Source organism: Chelonia mydas, chromosome 9 (assembly GCF_015237465.2).
Source record: "Chelonia mydas isolate rCheMyd1 chromosome 9, rCheMyd1.pri.v2, whole genome shotgun sequence".
NCBI lineage: Eukaryota > Metazoa > Chordata > Testudines > Cheloniidae > Chelonia > Chelonia mydas.
Window position 1 is genome coordinate 9,173,450 of NC_057855.1, and position 22,898 is coordinate 9,196,347.

Sequence of the window (22,898 nt, forward strand, 5' to 3'; positions counted from 1 at the left end):
ACTCAAAAGCAACTATAAAAGAGGACACCAAACCACTCAGCCCAAGGCTGGTTAGCATTAGTCATGCATTTTATGTTTGCCAATGCGACGAAGGCAAGTCGTTTGTTTGTTTGTTATAATCTCCAGTACCCTGGAGCAACGGTAGCAGAGTCTGTCATATTAGCGATGAGAGTAATGTTTTAGCTCATCTAATCCGTCCACCAAAGCCCAGCTAGACTCATGGGAAGTGAGTAGTTGTGATTAAATCTGCCACAGACAATGCCCAAACCTACGCCCCATTTTCACAACAGTGTCGACAAGCTGTGCGCCTTCCATATGAAATCAGTAGCAATAGCGAAGTTCCTAGAAGACTTCGTGGAGACTCTGACACTTCCCTCTTTATGGGGTCAAAATTCTGCTTGGAGGAGGGTTTTGGTTTTTATTTGTTTGTAAGATTTTATTTATTTCTTGCGTTTTATTCTCTCACGTTGCCATTAGAGATGTCCCTCAGTTAGATCCAAATTCCCACAAAATTTGGAGGTGCCAAAGTGGGTTTTGGTGATGATGCATTTCTGATAATTTCTGAATCACTATAATAATGAAGGGGAACTTTGAAGTGAGACCCTGACTGGTTTGGGGACATAAGAGACCCTTGAACTACCAAAGGTTTGGAGAAGTTTGTCCGCATATTTTGAAGTCTGTGCCCAGGGATTGCTGATCCCTCTCTACCCAGGTTCATTTGATCCAATCTTTGCTTGATCGTATGCTGGTGGAGCTGTGCATGCCGTTGCTCTGGGGCTGGGCTCTGGAATATAAATCAGGCTGGCTGATTTCTGTTTCTTTTATGAATAACTAAAACCATGCTGGTTTTGCTGCCTTTGTAACCCCGGCACCCTAAAAACCTTGAGGCGGAAACATACCGAAAGAAAGACTTAGGTTTTTCTTAGGACGTGTGCTCATTGGGGAAGGAATTTCCCCCACTAGATTTGTACCATGACTAGTACACAGGGACCTTCACGGCTAGGGCCTCTAGGTGCTACCACAATATCAAATAAATTCAGAGCAGCTGGCCTGCTTTGGCGGCTCAGTGAAAAGATATGGTGGTGGGTTCCAGAACAATCTCTGAACATGTGGGGCCTCTGTTTCCCCTGCCTTAGTTTGTGTGAAGTGTGTGCAAAGCTCTGCCATCCATGTGAGTGGAGAACTCTGATCTAGTGGCATCCTATGCCCACTGTGTACGTGAGTAAATGACAACACAAGGTGCTCTTCAGGGGAAATTAGGCCCTTGGGCCATTAATTTGTGGGGATCAGGGAGTGATGAGGGTCTCTGGAGCAGGGACTGAGGAATTCGGGAGTACTTTTATACTGTTGCAGTGTGACTCTCAATTTGCACAGCATAGTGCAAGCTGGGAAGGGGCATCTAGTAAAAGCGGGAGCAAAGAAAGGGTCTGATCAGACCCTCACAATAACTGTGACAAATTCTGTATCTAAAACAAAACCCTGTGGATGAGTTTGCTGGCATGAAAAGAAAATCAGATTTCTGCGCCATGCAAAGCGCTGACTGGTTTTGGTGAGGGGAGAAACTAAACAGAACATGTAGGCTTGGAAGGGGATAGCAAATGCCGTGGCTAGCTATGTCATTGCTGCAAAGCCATGGGACTCCCGCAGGGCACAACGGAGGCTTTGTGGGCTCTAGCAAGGACTCTTTGGTGGCTACAAACGTCTGCACTCAATTGTGGTGGTGCTGTTGCTGCTTCAGGCCGCTCTGGTTTTAAAGTAGCGTGGTTGTAAATGGGCAGCAACCATGAGTGACTTTCCTTCTGGTGGCGGGTGCTGTCTTCAGAGCCGTCTCGTCAGCCACAGAGCAGGTACAGCAGGGGCAGCAGCAGTGCAAGTGTCCGCCATTTTGCTCTGCTCCTCTGTGTTTCATCCTTGCCTGGCGGAGACAGAGTTAGGTTCAGCTGTCTGCCCTTGCAGCCCTTGGCCTCTCTGAGACTGTTATCATCTAATTAAAAGCCTGTTTCCTGAGGGAGCTTCATGAGATGTAATTGTGAGGGTCACAGAGAAAGGAGGGACACACGAGTCATTCAGTCTCATCCCAGCACATTTCACTACAACACAAACCATAGATTGCAGCACACTCAGGCCTCTCTTCTCCATTGCCCTGTGCTGTTTTGACACAGCTCCAGCGGTACAGAAGGACTGTACAAGTCAGCAGGTCTTGGAGACTTTCTGGGTAGTTAGGGTTGCCAGGTGTTCAGTTTTCGACCGGAACACCTGGTGGAAAAGGGACCCTGGCAGCTCTGGTCAGTACTGCTGCCTGGGCCATTAAAAGTCCGGTTGGCGGCACAATGGGCTAAGGCAGGCTCCCTACCTGGCTCTGTGCGGCTCCCCAGAAGCAGTGACACATCCCTCAGCTCCTAGGTGGAGGTGCAGCCGGGGGACTCCGTGCGCTGCCCCCACACAGAACCCTGGCTGTGCAGCTCCCATTGGCTGGCCAATGGGAGTGGGGGGAGCAGCGCCTGCAGGGGGAGGCAGCAAGCACCATGCAGAGCCACCTGGCTGCGCCTCCACCTCAGAGCTGAGGGACATGTCACTGCATCCAGGGAGCCGCCTGAGGTAAGTGTCTCCCAGAGCCAGCACCCAAACTGCCTCTTGGAGACTGCACCCCGCTCCCCCTCTTTCACCCCAGCCCCCTATCCCAGCCCTGAGCGCCCTCCCACACACAAACTCCCTCCCGGAGCCCACATCCCAGCCTCTGCCCCAACTCGTAACCCCCTCCCGCACTCCAAACCCCTTGGCCCCAGCTCGGAGCTCACTCCTGCACCCTGAACTCCTCATCTCTGGCCCCCACCCTGGAGCCCAGCCCCCCAGCCCAGAGCCCTGACTCCCTCCCAACCCCCTGCCTCAGTTACTGTACTGGTTACTCTACTCTACTTTTACTGGTGAAAATGAGCAAGTGAGTGAGGGGAAGGGATGGAGCCTCGGAGAAGGGGGTGGGGCAAGGGTGTTCAGTTTTGTGAGATTAGAAAGTTGGCCACCCTATGGGTAGTGTGGAGGGATTCTCCAGGGTGTGTAGTATTGGTTTAATGAATCTCTACCACTCTCCATGGTAGCCCCGGCTCAGGCACTATGGCCGAGGGAAGTGGGGGGGGCAGACAGCATGTGCAGAGCATTGCTGCACTCGGGGTGTACTCAGCTGCTGGAATATCTACTGTGGGGCCGTGGCAGCCAAGCATCAGTCAATGTGTTCTCAGTCGGCTCTAATTTATGTCAAGTGAGACTGGCCCCGCTCCTTGGGTTCCTACACTGGGTAGATCTCAGCTGGACTTCACAATGAGGCTCTCAGGCTAGGCTTTCCAGCAACGTTGAGCGGGAGAAATTTCCTTTCACTGGACAGTGACAAGGCATTCTGGAACCAGGGCTATAAAGTGTCTTAAACCCCAAACCATGTGGGAGGCGTGTTTCGATAGAAGAGAGAGTCTAGCTTGGCTGTTCAGGGCAGCACCCTTTGTAGTCATCGAGAGAAGGTAAACCCTGCTGCTCTGTGCCCTACAAAGCTAATGGGTGAGTTTGATCAAAGGCTGTGTTTGCTGTCTGTATGGGGGGCGGGGGTTGAACCCAAATAAGCTGGTGCCAAACTATGAACACGTCTGTTATACAATGGAGTCAATCTGCGTTGCTGTCTCTGCTCAGAGAGGCTGTGCCAATTTAGCTGGTTGAGGTCAGTACCAGGGCGGTTCCCAGCCATCCCCAATTGAGTAGGACGGTCCTGGCTTCCACAGCGCTATCCCTATGACTAGACTCCAGGCTTAAGAAAAGCCACAAACTGCTTTGCTGTGATACCAGCTGGGGATGTGAGGCACAGAATCACGCCAGCCTCAGGTCACAGTGGTGATTCAATGGTGCAGGGTGCCTCAGTTGGCATCCTAAAGGCAAGATCGTGCCAGCTGATGGAGGAAGAGACGTGGGTTCTCTTCCCAGCTGTGTGACCTTGAGCAAGACACCTCACCCCTCTGTTTTCCTTCCCACCCTCTGTCTCTCTTGTCTGTGTAGATTGTAAGGTCTTTGGGACAGGGACTGTGTCTTACAATGTGTTTGGGGCCCTGATCTTGAGTGAGGCCTCTAGGCAATAGATGAAACCGCTCCCCTCACCTGTCCCATGAGCCCCACTCAAACCAGCCACTCTGTTGCTGGACGCTGGTTCCACAGCCATTCATTAGCATCATCTCCCGATTTCTTCCAGCCATCCACAGTGCCCAGGGCCAAAGCGGCGGCAGGGGTTGATAACATTGCTAATTGGTTGTGTAAACAAAATGGAAATGCATCCATCAATAATGTATGGCCTCAGCTGCTGTCATTCATGCCAGATGTATTGATTTCTTCGGTTTAAATCCCGCCGGATTGAGGATGGAGGGGGGTGTGGGGGAAGGTTTTTCCAAAAATTGTTATATATTAATTGTATTATGGCCGAGTCTAGGGGCCCCAGTTCTAGTCCCCGGCCCCCTGTACTAGCGTTGTGCAAACACAGAACTGAAGGACAGTCCCTGCCCCAAAGAGCTAGTTTGTCGTCCTTTTCAAAATCGATTAAAACCGTGTTTTGTCCTCAATGTTTTAATGATGATGTTGATACATTTTTTTGGTAAATTCTTACTTGTCCCCTCTTCTCTCCTACCCTTACACCTCTCCCCTGTGTCACCGACATTCTGATGAGCCCTGTTTGCTAAGGTTAACCGGAAAGCCAGCTGGCAATGCCTGCAAGCTATAATGATCTTGTCTAACAGCTGGTGTGGCTGCTAAATTTGAAGGGAAGTATTTCATAAAGCTGAGCTCCTCCCACGATGATTTGGACGAATGGGGGCCAAAGTAAACTTCGGCATCAGCGAGTGAGACACCCATTGGCTGCCATGAGTTGTGCCCACTTACACCAGGGCTAAATGTGGCCCGTGAAACTAGCAGACTGCAGCAGCAAGATTTGGCTGAGCTGTGTGTGTGTGCCCTTGCTGGCTCACATGCCCAGTTATATAAGCACTACAGTTCAGTTTCATGTTATTCCACATAGCATCTGTCCCTAACGCTCAGCCCTGGGAGGACGTTGCATGGTCGGAGGATCCCATCCTGCGCCTTTTGGAGTCCAGTGGGTCTTTGCAACTCTGTTACCAGCCTCAGCAGAGGGGCTATTCACTGACCGGTCCGAGGGGCTGATCTCCACTCTCAAGGTATCCCTGCTTGGTAGAGTTGTGGCCCACTAGCAGGGTTCCCTGGTGTGGAAGCTTAGATTGCCACTGCCCAAGCTGTGTTCTTCGAATAAATACAGGGCAGCTAATATCAATCCTACCACCTTTTGGCAACACTGATTATTTTCCTCCCTGCACCAGCCCTCCTCTCCCTGTGATTGACTTTCTGCTCCCTTGCTAGTGTGACCCCGGCTGTTCTGAGGAGACCCCCACCCCCGACTTTTCTTTAATTTATATTGTATTGATCTCCCCTTGTTTTTGGAAAAAAGACTGAAAGAACCAAAAAAGGAAAAGAATGAGAGGAAAGGGGGAAGAGGGGCCCAGGGTGCGGGGGAAAAGGAGAGTGACCTCTGTTTCCATTCCCTCGGAATTAATCAGATTTCAAAAAAGTTGCACCAAATCTTTATTCTCTGCAGTGTTACATGAGCTTTATCTGCCTGGCACTGTGTTAAGCTTCTGTCCATGGAGGCAGCCTCTTCTTCCATCTTGCCATTTGGCTACCAGCGCTGCTCCAGAGAATCAGGCTTCACGTGAGTTGGCGTGTTTCCATGATGATGGGATCTATCCCAAAACACTGTTCTGGGAAGTAATTTTTAAGGAGAGATGCATCATCATAGTAACCTCCTGTCTGCCTGCAGCGAGAAGGACTGAATCCTGGTACTTTTCTAACTCTTTGCTCTGTCAGTGAGAAGAATACCTAAGTAACCACAGAAATGAGGGTAAGCAGCACTCAGCAGCCATCGTAAATGATTGTGCCAGTTGGAGATCTTGAGTCGGGGGTTAATTTAACATCATAGCCCCCTTGGCTAATTTATTCGACTCTGTGGAGGCCCAGTCCTGCAGACCCTGGCTCCTGTGGGTGAGGGTTTGCAGGCTCGTGTCCCTAGAGAGAGACTGTTCTGTTGCATGGACTTTTTTTTTCCTTTGCATTTGATGCCTGGAGCAGAAGCTACTCCGCATTCTCTGCATATATTTACTCATCTTTCTGTAAGAGGGCAACGACCCTAGCACCCTCCGGTTAGCCTGTCTTAAAGCTTTGGCAGGATTCACTGGGCTCAAATTGATCTGCTGAAACCAGGCCAGAGCCGTATATTTGCAGAGAATGAGGGGAGGCAGGATGTTTTACCAGTTGATGTTGCTCAGTTTAAAGACCAGCACCGTAATCCCAGCGTTTTGGAAAGCTGCTGAGATGGGTCCCTCTGACCCTATTGGCAAGTTCGCCCCAGATTATAGGTGGCACTTGAAGTTCTGACGTTCTAATGCCTGTATATTGAGAGGAAAGATGGACTTGTGGTTAAAGCAGTGGATTGAGACGTCGGAGAAATAGGCTTAATTCAGAGCTCTGCCATGCAGGCCCTAAGTGATTTTGAGCGAGTCACTTAGTCTCTCTGGACCTCAGTTCCCCATCTGTAAAATGGGGATATTGTGCTTCCTTCCTTCATCCTTTGTTCTGTCTATTTATCCTGTACACCCTGCAGGGCCAGGACTGTCTCCTACTATATGTTTGTACAGCACCTAGTACAATTGGACCTGGCTGGCAAACGTTAAGAAACGCCGATCTAGCCCCCTGTAAATGAACCGTTTCAGAGCCAAGCTGAAATAAGCCCGTGAGGCCCCACATTCTGGAGAGGAAAGAATCTAACTCGTTCAGTGTAAGATTGTGGTTCCTGACCACTAAATGCATCCAGTTAGAATCCGCAGATTGATGCACCCTTCCTCTTGCTATCTTTAGCTACTTTTAAATCTTTACTTCAAAAGAGCAGGCTTTGTTTTGGTGAGAAGAAAGCCCCATAGTTCCTTATTTCCTCCTTGGGCAATGTATTTTCTTTTTGAGAAAAAAACATCAGCAAAGGAAGCGGGGTGGGGGGAAGGGGGCTGGTCAGTTACTCAAAAAGCCCTTCTGTGGCGTGCAAAGGAAAGGGGGTGGGGGTGGAACATGGTACTGTATCTAAAATAGCCATCACTGTTTCAAAGGACTGAAATGCTGCTTTATCTGGGAGCCCAGATGCAGTGGCTTAATGTGGAACATGAAGTTGCAAAGAGAGGCCCGTCGTCTTGAGCAAACTTGTGACAAGCTCTGCTAAATCTATTGGAGTCACTTTATGAAACGCGCGCTCTGCAAACACAGGACAATAGATAAAGTAACTGGGCTGGAGATGGGACTTTCTGTATCATAAGCTTCTCCACTGTGAAGAGTCATATGATAACATTTGAGCCAACGATTATGCCAGGCTCTTAACCTCTGAGTATATCCTTTGTCTTGCTGGGTTCTAATGGAGGGTGAAGGGTCTGGTTAACTCAGTGAGGGTTTCTCTTTTCACTTGTACAGATGAAATCATGCAGCAGGAGATAAGGCCGCTGGTCGCAGTGGATATAATTGAGCAGCTCCACAGGCAATTTGCCATCCTGTCAGGTAAGGACTGAATTTAAATTGTATTCTTGGATTCTTTTGGAAACCTGCTGAGATCTGCCACATTGGCTGTTCCGCATCCTCCCAGCTCTGCATTGCAGTGGCAACAACCTATTCAATGTTGTCCATGGACAGAATGGTTAATATTTCTCCTTGGTAGTATGTGGAGTTGATTAAACACCACCTCCTAGTTCTTGGTTTTCAGGCAACAGTCCTCCCTCCGCCCCCCCCCCCCCCCCACTTCCAATCAATTAGATATCAATTAGATTTAGAAGGCAAGAAACTAACGTAGCGTTTATTTATATTTTCAAAAGGTGTATATATGTTTCACATGGTGTATTTGGTTTGTTTGGGAGCTTGGTGTGTCCATCCCCCAACTGGTTTTGTGTTAGGAATGATTCACTTGAAATATAAGGCGATCATCTTTTCAAATGGTTTGTGATTATTTCGCATTTCTTCTATTGTTCCCCAGGTTTGCATGACACTTTACAGAAACCCCAAAAGGACGTGACTCCTAAGAGAGCTAGTTGATCGTTAAATGTTTACTTAGTGTGTAACCAACAATTTAGCATCAATATTTTGTCTACAGCAGAGGACTAAGAATTATGGTATAGGTTTTTGAATTGTCTGTGCCGCTGACTGCCTGGATGACCTGTGGCAAGTCACTTAACTTCTCTGCCTCCGTTTCCTCATCGATAAAACAGGGATTTTGCTTCCCTGCCTGAGGTTTCACTCATTCATAACTGTAATGTGCTTTTAGATCCTCAAATTTAAGGCACTTTCTCTTTCTCCAAACAAAAATTCACTTTTATGAATGTCCTCAAACACCGAATGAAAGCGTCACAAATAGCATTATGGCAAGTTTGTGTCTTTTATTCAAACGAATGGTCTTGCACTTTGTAGGATTCATCCAGCTCTGTTCATGCAGATTGGCCTGTTGAGGGTGTGCATATCAATGCAAATGATGAGCATTCTTATGATTTAGCACTGCCTCTCGCACATAGTAGGGAAACACCTCCACTTCTGGTTTACCAAACCGAGGCTCAGAAAAGTTCAGGGCCCTGTTCTGCAAGGTGCTGAGCAATTCCAGTGAGGAGTGGACCGGAGGGCGCTCTGCATGAGAGCTGGTTGGGAATTTCTCGACAAAATGCTTTTTGTAGGAAATGCGTATTTGCCAAAACTGAAATGTTTTAGTTTCAGTGGTCCAGGATGGAATTTATGGTCAAAATACGTATGAGAGAGACCCATCTCAGAATCTCAGTAGCCCAGTGGTTAGATCACTCAGTTGGTATGTGGGCGACCTAGGTTCAAGGCTATGCTCTGCTTGATTGAGAGCAAGGACTTGGGAAATATGTGTTGGGCCACTGAGACTCAAGTGGAGTGGAGACTTGATGAATACTTTAACCACAGGCTATTTTGGGTGGGTGTCTCCCCGTTTTCTTTTTTCTTTTCATGAAGAATTTCAAAAGATCTCAGTTTTGTTCCAACGCAGAACAAAAACAAATTCCAAAACCTTGAAGTTTTCACAAAATGGAATTCTTGTTTTCCAGCCAGCCCTACTCAGCACCTTGCTGGATCAGACAGCCCTAAACAATGTGTCTAGCAAGTCAGGTGGGTTTGACTGAGTTTTGGAATCGGGAAACTTAGGTTTGAGTTCTGATGCTGCTATGTTACCTTGGATATGTCACTCAATGTATTTGAGGCTCAGTTTTCCCATTTCTAAAATGCGGGTAATGATAATGAAGTTAACAGGATTTAAAAAAAAATCTTCTTTAATAATCTACAGACAGAAACATGGATAATTATTACTAAATTACAGTAAGTTAAAACCATGTGACGAGGACTACAGCTAAGATACAAGTGGGAAATGCAAGTTGCAGAAATTTTGTACTCTTCTGGGTAGATGAGTTTAACGAGAGATTAATGTATTGCAACGAGATCGTTTGAGCCTATCCTGCTGTTGCAGTGCTGTATCTCAGTGCTGTTTAGAGCCAGGACTCTCTGGAGCTTTCTGGGTAACTTCCCAAGATGTTCCAGGGGGGAGGCAGGTGCGTGCAAGTCCCATAGAGACAAACCTTGACTCAGGCACACTCTACAGATACAGCTACCCTTCTGTGCCCAGCCCCATCTCCTCCACAGAGATGGAGATCCAGGCACCTCCTCTGGTGCCATATGTGGGGGTGAGGTTGCTGGAAAGTGATGCCAGGAGGTGGCAGTGCCCCATGTACATCTCTGCATGGGTGGTTGGGTTTCCCTGCTTGAGTGACAATCAGGAAGAGAGCCTGTGAGTCAAGAGCACCCCCATCCTTTCCTCCCAACGCTGAAGTCAGCTGACCTCTCTGGAGCTGTCAATTGGCAAAGGAGCCAAAGAGCTCCCCCAGCAGGTAAGGGTAGTACCTGCAATTGTTGTACAGGGCAACGTCGGCAACATAGGGCCCTGTAACCTGTCCCCAGAACCTCCACCCCAAATCCTGTAGTTAAGGGACTTCCTGTGCCGCCTTCTTTCCATGCCCAAAGGCAGCTTTGCAGGGGCAAAACCCACCCTCCCAGTCGGCTCTTGCCCGGAGGACAGAGCCCCCTACCCTGAGGATGGACCAGAGCCATGCAGAGAGACAGCCCCCCTCCCCCGGCTACAGGGCTGGTTGAAGAAGAGCCCTGTTCATCGAACAGCGACCGACGGGCCCTAGAGCAGGCTGGATTAGGCAGAGGACAGAGTGCTGGCACTCCAGCTGGCAGTGTTACGGGGCTATGGAGAAGACAGTTTGTCTGTGCTTTGGGGAAGAGGGAAGCCAGGTATCCACGAGCCCAGCTCTGTAACTCTAAACTTGTTTGGTCCAACCCTCACCCCAGTGACCTATTTCAGTGTGTAATATACGGCACTGCATGGTGATGTGAGAAGCAGCCTGGCCATGGCTGAGAGCCGGGGGAGTTGGGGTCTGTCTGGTGGTGACTCAGCCACAGTGGCTTTTTTAAACCATTCTCCTCACTCCAGCCTCTGGGTTTTGCTCATGATTTAAATGGTGTCGTTGAGTGACGATTCGATCTTATCTCCATGGGAGAGGGGCTGGTTCAGAGGGTTTCTGTCTGACTCCCAGTGTTCATCTGACAACCACCATTGATGACTATCTTCAGTCCGCAGGCAGGCCGAGGACGGCGTGGAGAGTGAACTGGCTCCTTCGCTCCTCTTCTGCATTCGCTCATTCTGGTGTTGCCAATACTGTGGCATCCCCCTATCGTGCCTAACAAACTACACAACACACACCCACAAGAACAGCCATACTGAGTCAGAGCAATGATCCATCGAGCCCAGGGGTGGGCAAACTTTTTGGCCCAAGGGCCACAGCTGGGTATGGACATTGTATGGCGGGCCATGAATGTTCAAGAAATTGGGGGTTGGGGTGCAGGAGGGGGTAAGGGCTCCAGCTGAGGTGTGGGCTCTGGGGGGCAGGAGGGTGGGACCGAGGGGTTCGGAGGGCGGCCAACGGGAGCTGCGGGGGTGGTGCTTGGAGTGGGGGCAGTGTGCAGATCCCCCTGACTGCCCCTACGCGTAGGAGCTGGAGGGGGGACATGCTGCTGCTTCCAGGAGCCGTGTGGAGCTACGACACAGGGGGAGCGGGGCAAGCCCGGGACCCCGCTCTCTGGCAGGAGTTTGAGGGCCAGATTAAAAAGTCTGAAGGGCCGGATGCAGACCCTGGGCCATAGTTTGCCCACCCCTGTTCTAGCCCAGTATCCTGTCTTCCAACAGTGGCCAATGCCAGGTGCCCCAGAGGGAATGAACAGAACAGGCCATCAGTGATCCGTCCTCTGTCCATTCCCAGCTTCTGGCAAACCAGTTACTGGTCCATGAGAGGACCTTCCCTCTTATCCCACATAAAAGTGCCTGCATTCACCCCCACACCCCGAAGGCGATTTCAGTTGCTCCAAGCTCCGTATTGTCTCCTATTGCAGTGTCAGAGCAGATGACAAACACTGACACAGCAACTGCAACAGTGACCTTAGTCCACCCAGGTCAGTCCCACGGTGCTCCTGCCCATGAATCAGTGACTGCTCTGAGCCTACAAGGAAATGGGTCTGACAAGCCATTCCTATGCAGCGGGCCCTCAGCTGGTCTCAGCTCTGCTCTGCTCTGCACCTAGGGTGGCCAACTTTCTAATCGCACGAAACTGAACACCCTAGCCCCGCTCCTTTCCTGAGGCCCTGACCCCCATTCACTACATTCCCCCTCCCTCTGTGGCTTGCTCTCCCCACGGTGACTCACTTTCACTGGGCTGGGGCAGGGGCCAGGGGGTTGGGATGCGGGAGGGAGGGAGGGCTCCGGCTGAGGTTGCAGGTTCTGGGGTGGGGCTGGAGATGAGGGGTTTGGGGTGCAGGAGGGGGCTGGGGCAGAGGGGTTCAGGGTGTGCGGGGGGGGGGGTCCTCTGGGCTAGGGCAAGGGGTTGGCGTGCAGGGGGGGTGAGGGCTCCATCTTGGGGTGCAGGCTCTAGGGTGAGGCTGGGGATGAGGAGTTTGGGGTGTAGGAGGGGGCTCCAGGTTTGGGGGGGTCAGGGCTGGTCAGGGGAATGGGGTGCAGGAGGGGGTACAGGCTCTGGGCAGGGGGACGCAGGCTCTGGGATGGGGCCAGGGGATGAAGGGTTTGGGTTACAGGCGGGGCTCTGGGGTAGGGGGTTGGGGGGCGGGGTTGGGGGACGGGCTTACCTCAGGCAGCTCCTGGTCACCAGCGCAGCGGGTCTGAGGCAGACTGCCTGCCTGCCCTGGCACTGCGCTGCACGCCCCGGAAGCAGCCAGCGGGTCCGGCTCTTAGGCGGAGGTACGGTAGGCGTCTCTGTGCTCTGCTCGTGCCCGCAGACACTGCCCCCGCAGCTCCCATTGTCCACGGTTCCCGGCCAATGGGAGTGCGGAGCTGGTGCGGAGGGCGGGGGCAGCATGCGGAGCCCCGTGGCCCCCCACCTAGAAGCCAGAGCTGCTGGCCGCTTCCGGGGTGCAGCGCGGAGCCAGGACGGATAGGGACTAGCCTGCCTTAGCTCTGCAGCACTGCCAACTGGACTTCTAATGGCCCGCTCGGTGGTGCTGAGCGGAGCCACCAAGGTCCCTTTTCGACCAGGCATTCCAGTCGAAAACCGGACGCCTGGTCACCCTAGCTGCACCACACCCTTTGGGGCAGGGCCAAGAGCGGTGGAGGAGGTACTCAGCCGGTGTCGGAATACATTTCAAATATTTCTTACCCAGCTAGACCAGTCAGAGCAAGCGATGCCTTTTTCTGCCCCTTCAGCCGAAATCAATTCTAAGATTCAACTTCATTCCTTTGCTCTTGGGAGCAACTGAAAGTGGGAAGGATTTTTAAGCCAGACTCTTTTAAATCATGGAAGGTTTTTTGTTTAACCGCTATCTAACTCAAACAAGTACTGAGCATTTTGGAGAAAGGATGCCTTTGTTAAAGGTCCACCACACCAGTTCTTCAATTAGTGTGTGACCGTTCACAACAAACACAATAACATGGGGATGGGTGAGCGTTTTCCAGGTTTTCTTCCATGATCATAACAAAAAGTCAGAAACTCATCCATTTGCAGATCACTTATCAACTATCCTCATTAAATTCTAGAGTCAGCAGCACCCCAATGAGATAAATTAGGCAGTTCACACTGCTCCAAGCCATTGTTACAGAACTGTCAGAAGATTCATACAGACATCAGATTATGCCTGGTTCCTAGCGTGTAGGTTTTCTTTGCAAGGATTTGACACTTACACCAACATTTTCAAACCTGGGTGGCCAGGGCCAGGTTCTCAAATCCACATGTAGGCACCTAGATAAAAGTGGCCTGATTCTCAAAGGTGCATTTCTCTCTGTAAATGCAATCCTCCTTTTCATCCCGCCAAGAGATTGTTTTTCATCCAGTGAAAACAGGTCTGAGAGTTCTTTTCCCCCCATTCTGGTGTTAAAGTAATTCTCACTTAGGTGACCTCATTTGGGTTTTGAGCAGTTCCATCCATTTTTTCCTACCATCGTGCTGCTTTTCATTGGTGATAGGGGAACCACAAATGGTTCAGAGTTTTGACGTTTGGCTGCTTTCAGACCGGAAATCTCCTGAGGTTTACAGTATTTCCTGATTCCAAATGCTCTGGTGTACCAATTCCTTGGCTGAATAGCCATCAGCAGGGAAAGAATTCAGACCTACCCCAAAATTGCAGACTTCTGTCTTTCGCACTAAAAGAGAATCTCTCCATTACCTGTAGTAGCCTCCGGCCTTATGGGTCACATCCGCAGCTCATATGAATGGGTCTATCTCGATTGAAGTCACAGGGTCTATGGTGATTTATATCAGTGAGGGTATAGCCTTATATATCCCTTTGTAGGAGCAGCCACTAGGGGTGACATGAACACAAACATACGCAGGCAGGTCCAGTTCAGCAGGAACGACGTTCCTTGGGCTATTTTAGGACTTCTGCTTTTGATTGTGGTCAGAAGTGGCACCTTGAAATACAAATGTCACCCGCAAATTAATCCCGTTCTCAATCCAGCCAGCCCATCCGCCCACTGATTATTAAACTTTAGGGCCATCATTCCGTATACGCCTATCATATTTCACAGGCTTCTGTCATCTCAGGGTATGTCTACACTTCAAATACTAGAGCTATTGCTTCAGTATAGACCAGTGGTTCTCAACCTATTTACCATTGTGGGCCGCATATGCAGCTCTCTATGAATTATGTGGGCTGCATCCATACAGTATATATATACTACCTCTATGGCCCTGAGGATGTCACATGGGCCGCCGCTGTGTGCTGATTGGGCTGCAAGTGGCCATGGGTTGAGAACCGCTGGTGTAGACGCTACCTACGCCAACGGAAAGGGTTCTTCTGGCAGTGTAGATGATCCACCTCCCCCGGAGGGGGTAGCTCAGGGTGACAGAAGATTTCTTCCATCCACCTAGCATCAGTGCTGAAGAGCCAAGGGAAGCCTTTAATACTTGAAGTCTTGCACGTCTTGCAAAAAAAGTCCTGACCATTTCCTTACAGAGGTCTTCTGCACAGTCTTGGCAACACAAGATGTGTTTGGTCTGCAGTATAAAAGTGTGTCGGAAGGCCAGCTGAAGTTTATGCAATCTGAGTTCTTGACCGTATATATGGTATAATGTCAACTTTTTGGCTATGCATTACTTTGGCTTCAGCAACTGCATCTAAAACACAGGGGCATCCAAATAGGAAAGTCCAGGGGTTAGAGCAGAGGACTGGGAGACCAGCATTCCTAGTTTCTGTTACCTGCTATGACCCTGACTCTTTGTGACATGCAGCTGCTCCCTGTGCCTTTGCTGAGCCGTCTTCTTATGGATATACTCCAGTCTTTCCCGTCCCTATACAACTCCAAAACACACACACGTGAGACCTGGCTCTCGTCTGGGCTCTGAGCAGATGGGAGCCGTTATCCATTGACTAACAAGAGGGTTTTGTGTTGATTACATGGCACAGGAGATTCAGGACCAAAGACTTGTCTGTACAATGTGTTAGTCCGCACTAGAGGGATGTAAATTCTACTGCATGCCAGGGTGTTGTGCAGTATCTGGCCGGTGTAGACCCGGAGTTCCCTAGTGCATGCTAATGTAGGCCCATTTCAAACAGGACTACTTCAATGTGCATGAGGGAACACTGAGTCATGTCAAGTTCGTGTGCGACACGCTAGTGTGCACTAGAATTTGCACCTCTGCAGCATGGACTAATGCACCGTTCGGACAAACCCTTAACGGTAATGAATGAAAGGGAGACTGTTTACTGAAGCTGCTGGAAACAGACCCTGTAGTGCTCTCTGGCTGCCAGACTAACAAAGTTTGTATGGCCTATGCCAGGAAGAGTGTAACAAGCCTTGTCTGGGACTCAGCAGTTATGGAAAAGGACTGCAGAGTGCCATGTAATGAAGCACCTGCGCCACTTCGTGCACCACGTAGTGATGCCTTGGTGGTCTCCTATCCCAGAGCTTGACCCGACCACACTTAGCTTGTGAGATCTGATGGGAGCACAAGTTCACATGGCTAGATTCCTGATTATAAGCCACTACCCTCCATTCTATGATTCTATGATTTCCTTCTTTCAAAAACAACACTTTCATTATGTGATTGCAGCAGGAACAACACAGATAAACTTTTTGCACTTTTATGTGACAGATTATGAGAGTGCTGCATTTGCTCCACTGATTTTGGAGGACCGATTACAGAAAGTTTGGTGGTACAAAAATGCTGGCTATTCTTAGGCGAAAGCAGGTGTGCATTAGAATGGAGGACCACTGGTAAGATGCTGTTCCTGAAATGCAGATAGATTAATAACGTGCTGTGCAAATATGCTGTTTAAAAGAAAGACTGTTGCTGCCCTCCTTCTGTTTGATCTGCTGTTTCACATGTTGTAATTATCTGTAATTACTGTCAGAGAAGAATCCAGTCTGTCAGTTCTGACAATGACAGAGCCTGTTAATAAATCACAAGCTCCTTAGAGAAAGTGTCACAAAGTGTATTAGCAGAGTTCCATTTTCTTAGCAAACCTAGGTAAGGACCCACTCTGCTTCCATTGAAATCAATGGCAACACTCCATTCGACTTCAATGGAAGAAGGATTACGCCTTAAAATAGACAGAGCTGGCTAATGCAAAGCAAGTTTGTTTACTTTCTTGCTCATCTTTAGTCTATGATTTTTGGCTGAGTGAAGGGAAAAGGGGCTAGAGCTGAGTGTTGGGATTTTTTTTTTCTTTTAAATAGCTGTTTTCTTGTTGCCTTGTGCAGTCTTGTAGCTGCCAAATTGAAAAGTGCCCATTCTGTGATATGAATTCGGAATCTGAAAGGAACATTGTCAGGTCACCTATAGCCCCAAATTTAGGTTTTGTAAGAATACGCTTCAACAAAATCTCAGACCAATACAAATGTTCCCATGCATGTTTTAATTAATTTCCAGTAGAACTAGTGTTTTAAACAAACAAACCTTCCCCTTTCCTGTTTGCAGTCCAAACATCACTACATTGTGCTAGTGGATGAGAATCTGAAACTGACTAGTCCAGTAGTAAAGGCAAGAAGCAAACAAGGAGCATATGAAGTGTTTGCAAATTAGAGTTAAAAATTAGTTAGTTACTTAACAGTCTCTGTTCTTGTCTAAAGAAAAGGAGTACTTGTGGCACCTTAGAGACTAACAAATTTATTTGAGCATAAGCTTGAAGGAGTCCGGACACCAAACAATTTAATCTAAGGAATCACCCATAATGTGCACTGGCAGACACAGAATTTTCTATGAATACTTCATCGGATGCATTCAGTGTAAAGGGAGCTGTAGCTCACAAAAGCTTATGCTCAAATAAATTTTTTGTCTCTACGGTGCCACAAGTCCTCCTTTTCTTTTTGCGAATACAGACTAACACGGCTGCTACTCTGAAACCTGTTCTTGTCTAGTAACCCAGCTGGGACATTAGTGTTTTATACATACTGTTTTTTCCACTGATTTGCACCTTGCACAGTTGTTTATGCCAGTGCAATGTGAGTGTATAAAATGCTATCACGTCCGGATGGCACCTTTTTACACTCCGTTTGCACAGTTGTAAATGACATAAGATGCATTGTAGGGGAGAATCCTATCCAGGATTTTTTTTTTATGCTGACAGTGTCCCTGTAATTGACGCACAAACTGAATAATAACCCTTGAATAAAAAGATGCATGCTATGTGGAATTACCTGGTTGCAAAGGCTTTGTTTGACACATTAGTTTGACACTAAAAGTCTGAAAACCAGCTGTTTTGCAGCGTCACCAATGATTGAGGTGCTAAAGTGACGAGTTAGAGAGACAAAAAGTTGGTGTCTCTGTTGAAGGCTATCTCTTGGCTATGTTACAATGTGGGAGTGAAACTGGGGGTCAGGGCCCTGTCCATCACAGATGGAAAACACTACAATCCACAAATGATGACTTAATGATGGCTAAGAAAAATGGAAATAGCTTCAACCCCGTCCTCATTTGGTGAGCACCAAAGAATTACCACATCGTTCAGAGAGACAAGGTGGGTGCGGTAATGTCTTTTATTGGACCCACTTCAGCTGGTGAGAGAGACGCTGTTTCCAGGTCCACAAAGCTCTTCTTCAAGCCTGGGAAAACATTCAGCACAGTTCAGCAGACCTGGCAATCTCTATACAAGAGAATCCAGGAAACCTAAGTGAAGGGAATGCAGCAGGTTAGGGTTGTGCCTCTCAGCTGGGGGCTGAGAAGTGGAAGTGCTGATTCTCTGATTTTTCTTAATTCTCCCTGCTGTCTTCTTGAAGTCCTCCTCTGGGCTCCAGTGACACTTTGCCGGATTGTGGACAAGCTGGTTATATGCATGTCAGAGAAAGGGATGGTCCAGTGGTCTGAGCATGGAGGAAGGAGGGTCCAGTGGTTAGAGCCCTTAACCTCAGATTTGCTCTGCTGTAGACTGCCTTTGTAACCCTGCACAAGTCACGTAGACTCTGTGCCCTGTTCCCTGTCTGCAAACTGGAGATGAACAGGAGTCCCAGACATCCCAACCCCTCTAGCACCCAGCACTCTCACCCCAGCACCCACGCCTCTACTCCAGATACCTCAGCATCTCCAGACACACTCCAGCACCCATCAACTCCAAAACCCACACAGGTGTGTTGTGAGAATATTTACATTAAACAAGTTGTGAGGTGCTCAGATACTGTGGTAACGGACACCATATCAGCACCTTAGATAGGACTGCCCCTTTTTTACTAGGGCTTTGTGCATGTCACCTCTCTCCCTCCCTTTTCCCCCACTGTAAAATCAGGCTAGTGAAGTCTACCTGCCTCATGGGAATTTCTGTCAATGTGTGTTAAGTGCCAGGATGGTGCCAATAACTATGTAAACACTAAGTATTTTTTGTCACTACATCCATTCCTTGTGGCTCTCCATCAGGTAGGGCTTTGATCCCACATCTGTGCCAAGTCCTGTGGGGCAATAACCTATAGGGAAAGAATGAGCTCCAGCTAATGAGGGTGCGTCATGCTGATGCCCTAAAGGTAGCATGTGACTTCATGAAATTAATCCTTGGACTTTGCCTGAGAGTAGCACAGGTGTTTGAGGTTCTGCTCAGCATCTTCTGTTTATCTCTGCTGTATATGTTGCAGTTGCTCATTCAGCATTTCTGAGCACAGTGGTGGACGGTGAAGGCTTTAGTGTGTATAATAAGCTTGGGGCAGAATGCTTCAGTTGGGAGTTTCAAAGCAACGTAGGGAATTTGGATGCCCAATTGCCATTAATTTTAATGGCAGTCAGGCATCCAAATCTCAGTCCCAGTGTACAAGACGATGCAAAAGCAGGTGAAACAACTCTGGACAGACAAGTTCTCACTGTCCTGTTGAGCAAGTGAGTCACTTCCAACTCTGCCATTGACTTGGAGTTTGTGTATATGGCAGAGCGGCAGGCTGAACATTTGCCTGGAGGTGGCAGCAAGATTAATAGGGAAGCTTTTGAACTAGTGGCACAAATGGTTGGTCTATGAAACAGGTTCATTTCTTGTGCGGGATCCCACTGACTTCGGGCTGGATTGTCAAAACTTCTTGGCTTCCATTTAGTCACCAAAACAGGCCGGTTTGTTTGCAAAAGGGCTCAGCACCTTTGGGCGCAGTTTCGTGGAATGAGTTTTTTTAAAATCCTGGCCACTAAGTGTCCCAATGGGTGTTGCTGGTTGCTAAGCATCTCTGAAAATCTGGCCCTGAGCGAGGGGCCTAAATGGGAGTTGTGAGCATTTCTAAAAACCCAGCACCCAGAAAATAAATTGTAATCTGTTCCTAGGGTAGGGCGAGCCGAATGTTTTCAAATGTCGGATGGAGAATGTTCAGCCTCTGGATATTCTGGGGTGGATGGGGGAGGGGTTTCCAAGGTTCAGATGAGTATCCCAGCTGATCAGTGGCGGTGCTGTGGTTTCTGGGGGCCCAATTCTAATCTCCCTTTACGTTTACACCGGTGTAACTCCAAGGACTGCCTCCCAGTTCCAGTACGAGCGGCATCCAGCCCTCCTGCGGGCCGCAGCCCCTTCATTCGTTCCTCGTTCGTAATGTGGGTTAATTTTTAGAGAAGTACAAAATGGAAAAAATCTTTCTTCTGCCTTTGCTCGCGTGACACTGCTGCTCTCATCACCCCCCTGCTCATCACAGGCAACGGGGAACAAGCCTGCATTGGCATGGAGACGGGGCGGGTTCATCCATCTCGGTCATCTGTGACGTGGGAGTTCACACTTTACCCCTATATCTCTGTTGCTACATCTTCCAAACCCAGTATAAACCAAACACTAGGAATCATCTGATTTTCCAGTGGTGATGGCTCAACCCCCTCCTGTCCCTCAGACTGGCAGCTCCAGCAGTTCTTTCCTCCCTCCTATGTTCACACTTCAGATTCCTGATTTTTTTCCTTTCATTTTGCCCCTTTCCTCGCTGTCCCCCTAATCCACACCGCAAAGGGAGAAGTCAGGAGAGAGGCCTGGGGCATAGAGAGAGAAGGGTAGAGCTGGAGGAAATGGGAGCGAAGGTGTAAGGCGGGGGGCAAGATGAAGGGCTGAGAGGAGTGTTATCTGCGCCAGCAAAGTCTCGCGAACTATCATCTAGGTTACTGTGACCACTTCCTTTCCCTCCCTCCAGTCCATTCCAAATGCTGCTGCTGAAATCACCCTCTCCCGCTCCTCCAAGCGCATTCAGGGCTGCCGAGCAACACGTGTGCCGTTTAATGCAAATGATCCAGTCAGCTAATTTGCATATCTGCACAGAAGCTGCCTGTGACCGTAAATTTCCGTTTCTGTCGAATACACCCTTCCCCAAGCAGTGGCGAGGGTTGGACGTGGAGCTGCGTAAAACTTAGAAAATTTGAGGCATGGGCCAGTAGGGGTGGAGGAGGCGCTTGGGGCGAGAGGGCCTGGGATTGCTGGGTGGGGTTTTGCGGTGCTTGAGTTGGTGGGCGCTGGAGCGTGTCGGGGGATGCTGCGGTGCCCGGGTGCTGTGGGGGTTGGGTGGGAGTGCTGTCTGGGAGGGGAGCTGGGGTCTGTCTTGGAGGGATGTGCTAGCTGGAATCTGGCGCTTGAGGGAGGTGTCTCTGGAGAACAGGGGTCTGGGAGCTGTCTGGGATCTCTCTGAGGGGCAGAGGTCTGGGGTCCAGCTGCGTGGCAGAGGGGGTTCAGGAGTCCGGCTGGGGTTTCTTTCAGGGACTGGGGTGTGGAGTCGGACTGGGCTCCTGCTGCAGGCTAGTGTTGAGGCCCCTCACCACCTGCCTTGCTAGCTGGGCCACCTGGTCTTGCCGCTGCACTTGCCAGCTGCCCTTGCCCACTTGGATCCAGCAGCAGCCGCGGGGAGGCAGCCACGGGGCTTGGTGGCTCTTAGCCACGCTCCACCTTGGCACCCAGTGGGCAACAGAGGGAGCTGCAGCTTCTGCCTATACCCAGGTCAGCAGGGTGCGCGAAATTGCGGCTGAGCTGTGGGCAGGCATGACAGGGGCTGCCACGTGTGGGCATCACGTGGGGGCAGCCCAGAACACATTGCCTCCCTCCCGATGTGCCAGCCTTTCATTGCCTTCCCCGGGGTCATTTCACATTAAACTCTCACTACTCCCCCTCGCCGCCCGACATCCCAGCCCCTGCTGACCTCGGTGGCCCGCGCTCTTCACCTTTGCTCTTCTCAGTCTCGTGACGCTTTCTCCTTCTTGGCTTCCTGCCTCAGTTGTGCTGCCCCCTATCCCGGGAACAGCCTCCCGCCTTGTCCTGGTCTGCCGTGCACCCCCTCGCTCCTCTCAACCTCGCCTTCAACCACTCAGGAATACTCCCCTTGCTCTCCTCACCAACAACCTTCTCCCCTGCCCCAGCTCAGCTCCTGGATGCTGGCTCTGGCTTATTTATTTAGCTTGGGGGGTTAATTCTTTTGACCAGTGCATGGGACTCAGTTTTCATCAGCTCTGCCCAGGGGCTGGGCACAGTTCCGAGGGGGCACGCGGGTACTGTGCCCATATGGGCACTGGGGTGAGCCGGCTGCGGCCACAGGCCAGCGCAATCTGCACCCAGTTGTTAAGAGATGCAAACAGGATGGGGAGCTCTGAGGGTGTCCAAGCCCGGGAGACGAGACCGAGCTCCTGTCAGCTTTTAAGGAGGGGCTGGGGGGGAAGCTGTGCACCACCCTACACACCAGTACTTTAACTCCTGGCTGCACTCATTCAAAGGGTGAGAGAGCTGTGGGCGCTCTGGCTTCACAGCTGCGCTCTATAGCCCTTTGTTTGTCCACTCTGGGACAAACTCCTCGCTCCAGCAATGCACAGAGCATAAAGGTCTCAAAAGGGACAGGGAGAGCAGTCCCTTAGGTGCAGGTCCAGCTGGAATCAACCCTAAGCTGTTCCACCTCACAAGCGCCAGTGTTGGGGTGCGGTGGGGGCAGGCCCAAAGGGCGCAATGCTGCTAGAGATTCTGTATCTGCTGTCATAGATCTGAGCAGCTGGGGGCCTCTCTAACTTGGGCTGGATGGCCATGTCAGCCACCAGAATAGCCCAGAAGCCAGAGGGAGCAAAAGCGGCTACAGGCCACCTTTGCTCCCCGTCTCTTGGGCTGCGTCTTTTGCGCTGCACTTCCTGGAAGTGCAGGGCAGAATTTCACACCACGTGGAGTCACTCTGGATTCACCCCGGTATAAGTGATGTTAGAATGAAGTACTGGAAGGTGCTGTGCACCAATCCATAGAATGTACTTAGCCTGCTTTGGGCCGAATTCCACAGCACTTACTCAGTCCTCATGCCAGTAGATCTTCAGTGGAAATTTTGCCTGAGTAAGGACAGTAGAATCTGGCTCATGGTGGTCCCATTGGTTTTTAATTCATGTCCTCAGCTCTCCCAGTGACTTTAGCCATGGGGGCCTGGGCCCCTGACTGGACAACAAAGGGCTGCCTGGAACAAATTTGTGTAGTGTTGTGACTCTGTCTGCCAGGACGCAATGCTACTTGTTCAAATTTGGGTGGGGGGACCCCCACCCCATCAGGACAGAGGAGTGGCCAGGCCCGGTTTCAGTGAGGGGCATTGCAACCTGGGGCACAGGGCTGCAACGCCACTCAAATTTGGGGCAGCTGGTCTAGTAAACTGGGCCCACTTCTTAGCAAAAATCTGGTTGTGCCCCTGTCTTCAGGACAAATCACATTAACATAAGCCCTCCCCATGACTCCCTAGAAAGGTTGCAGTTGGCCCGTTCAGAATCTGCAGAAATTACCATATAGATGTGAACACTGCAGCCAGGCCTAGTGTAATTTAAAAAAAGAAATTG

At 49.9% G+C, this 22,898-nt stretch overlaps 1 protein-coding gene across 2 annotated transcripts in view; it reads left to right on the forward strand.

Moving 5' to 3' along the window:
• Positions 1-22,898, forward strand: part of MCF2L2 (MCF.2 cell line derived transforming sequence-like 2) — a 320,576-nt gene that overhangs the window by 73,127 nt on the left and 224,551 nt on the right. For both annotated transcript variants that reach the window (XM_037908688.2, XM_043522397.1), the window contains one exon: positions 7,546-7,629. In XM_037908688.2, the coding sequence (XP_037764616.1) occupies positions 7,546-7,629 (84 nt within the window). The remainder of the gene's footprint in view (positions 1-7,545; positions 7,630-22,898) is intronic.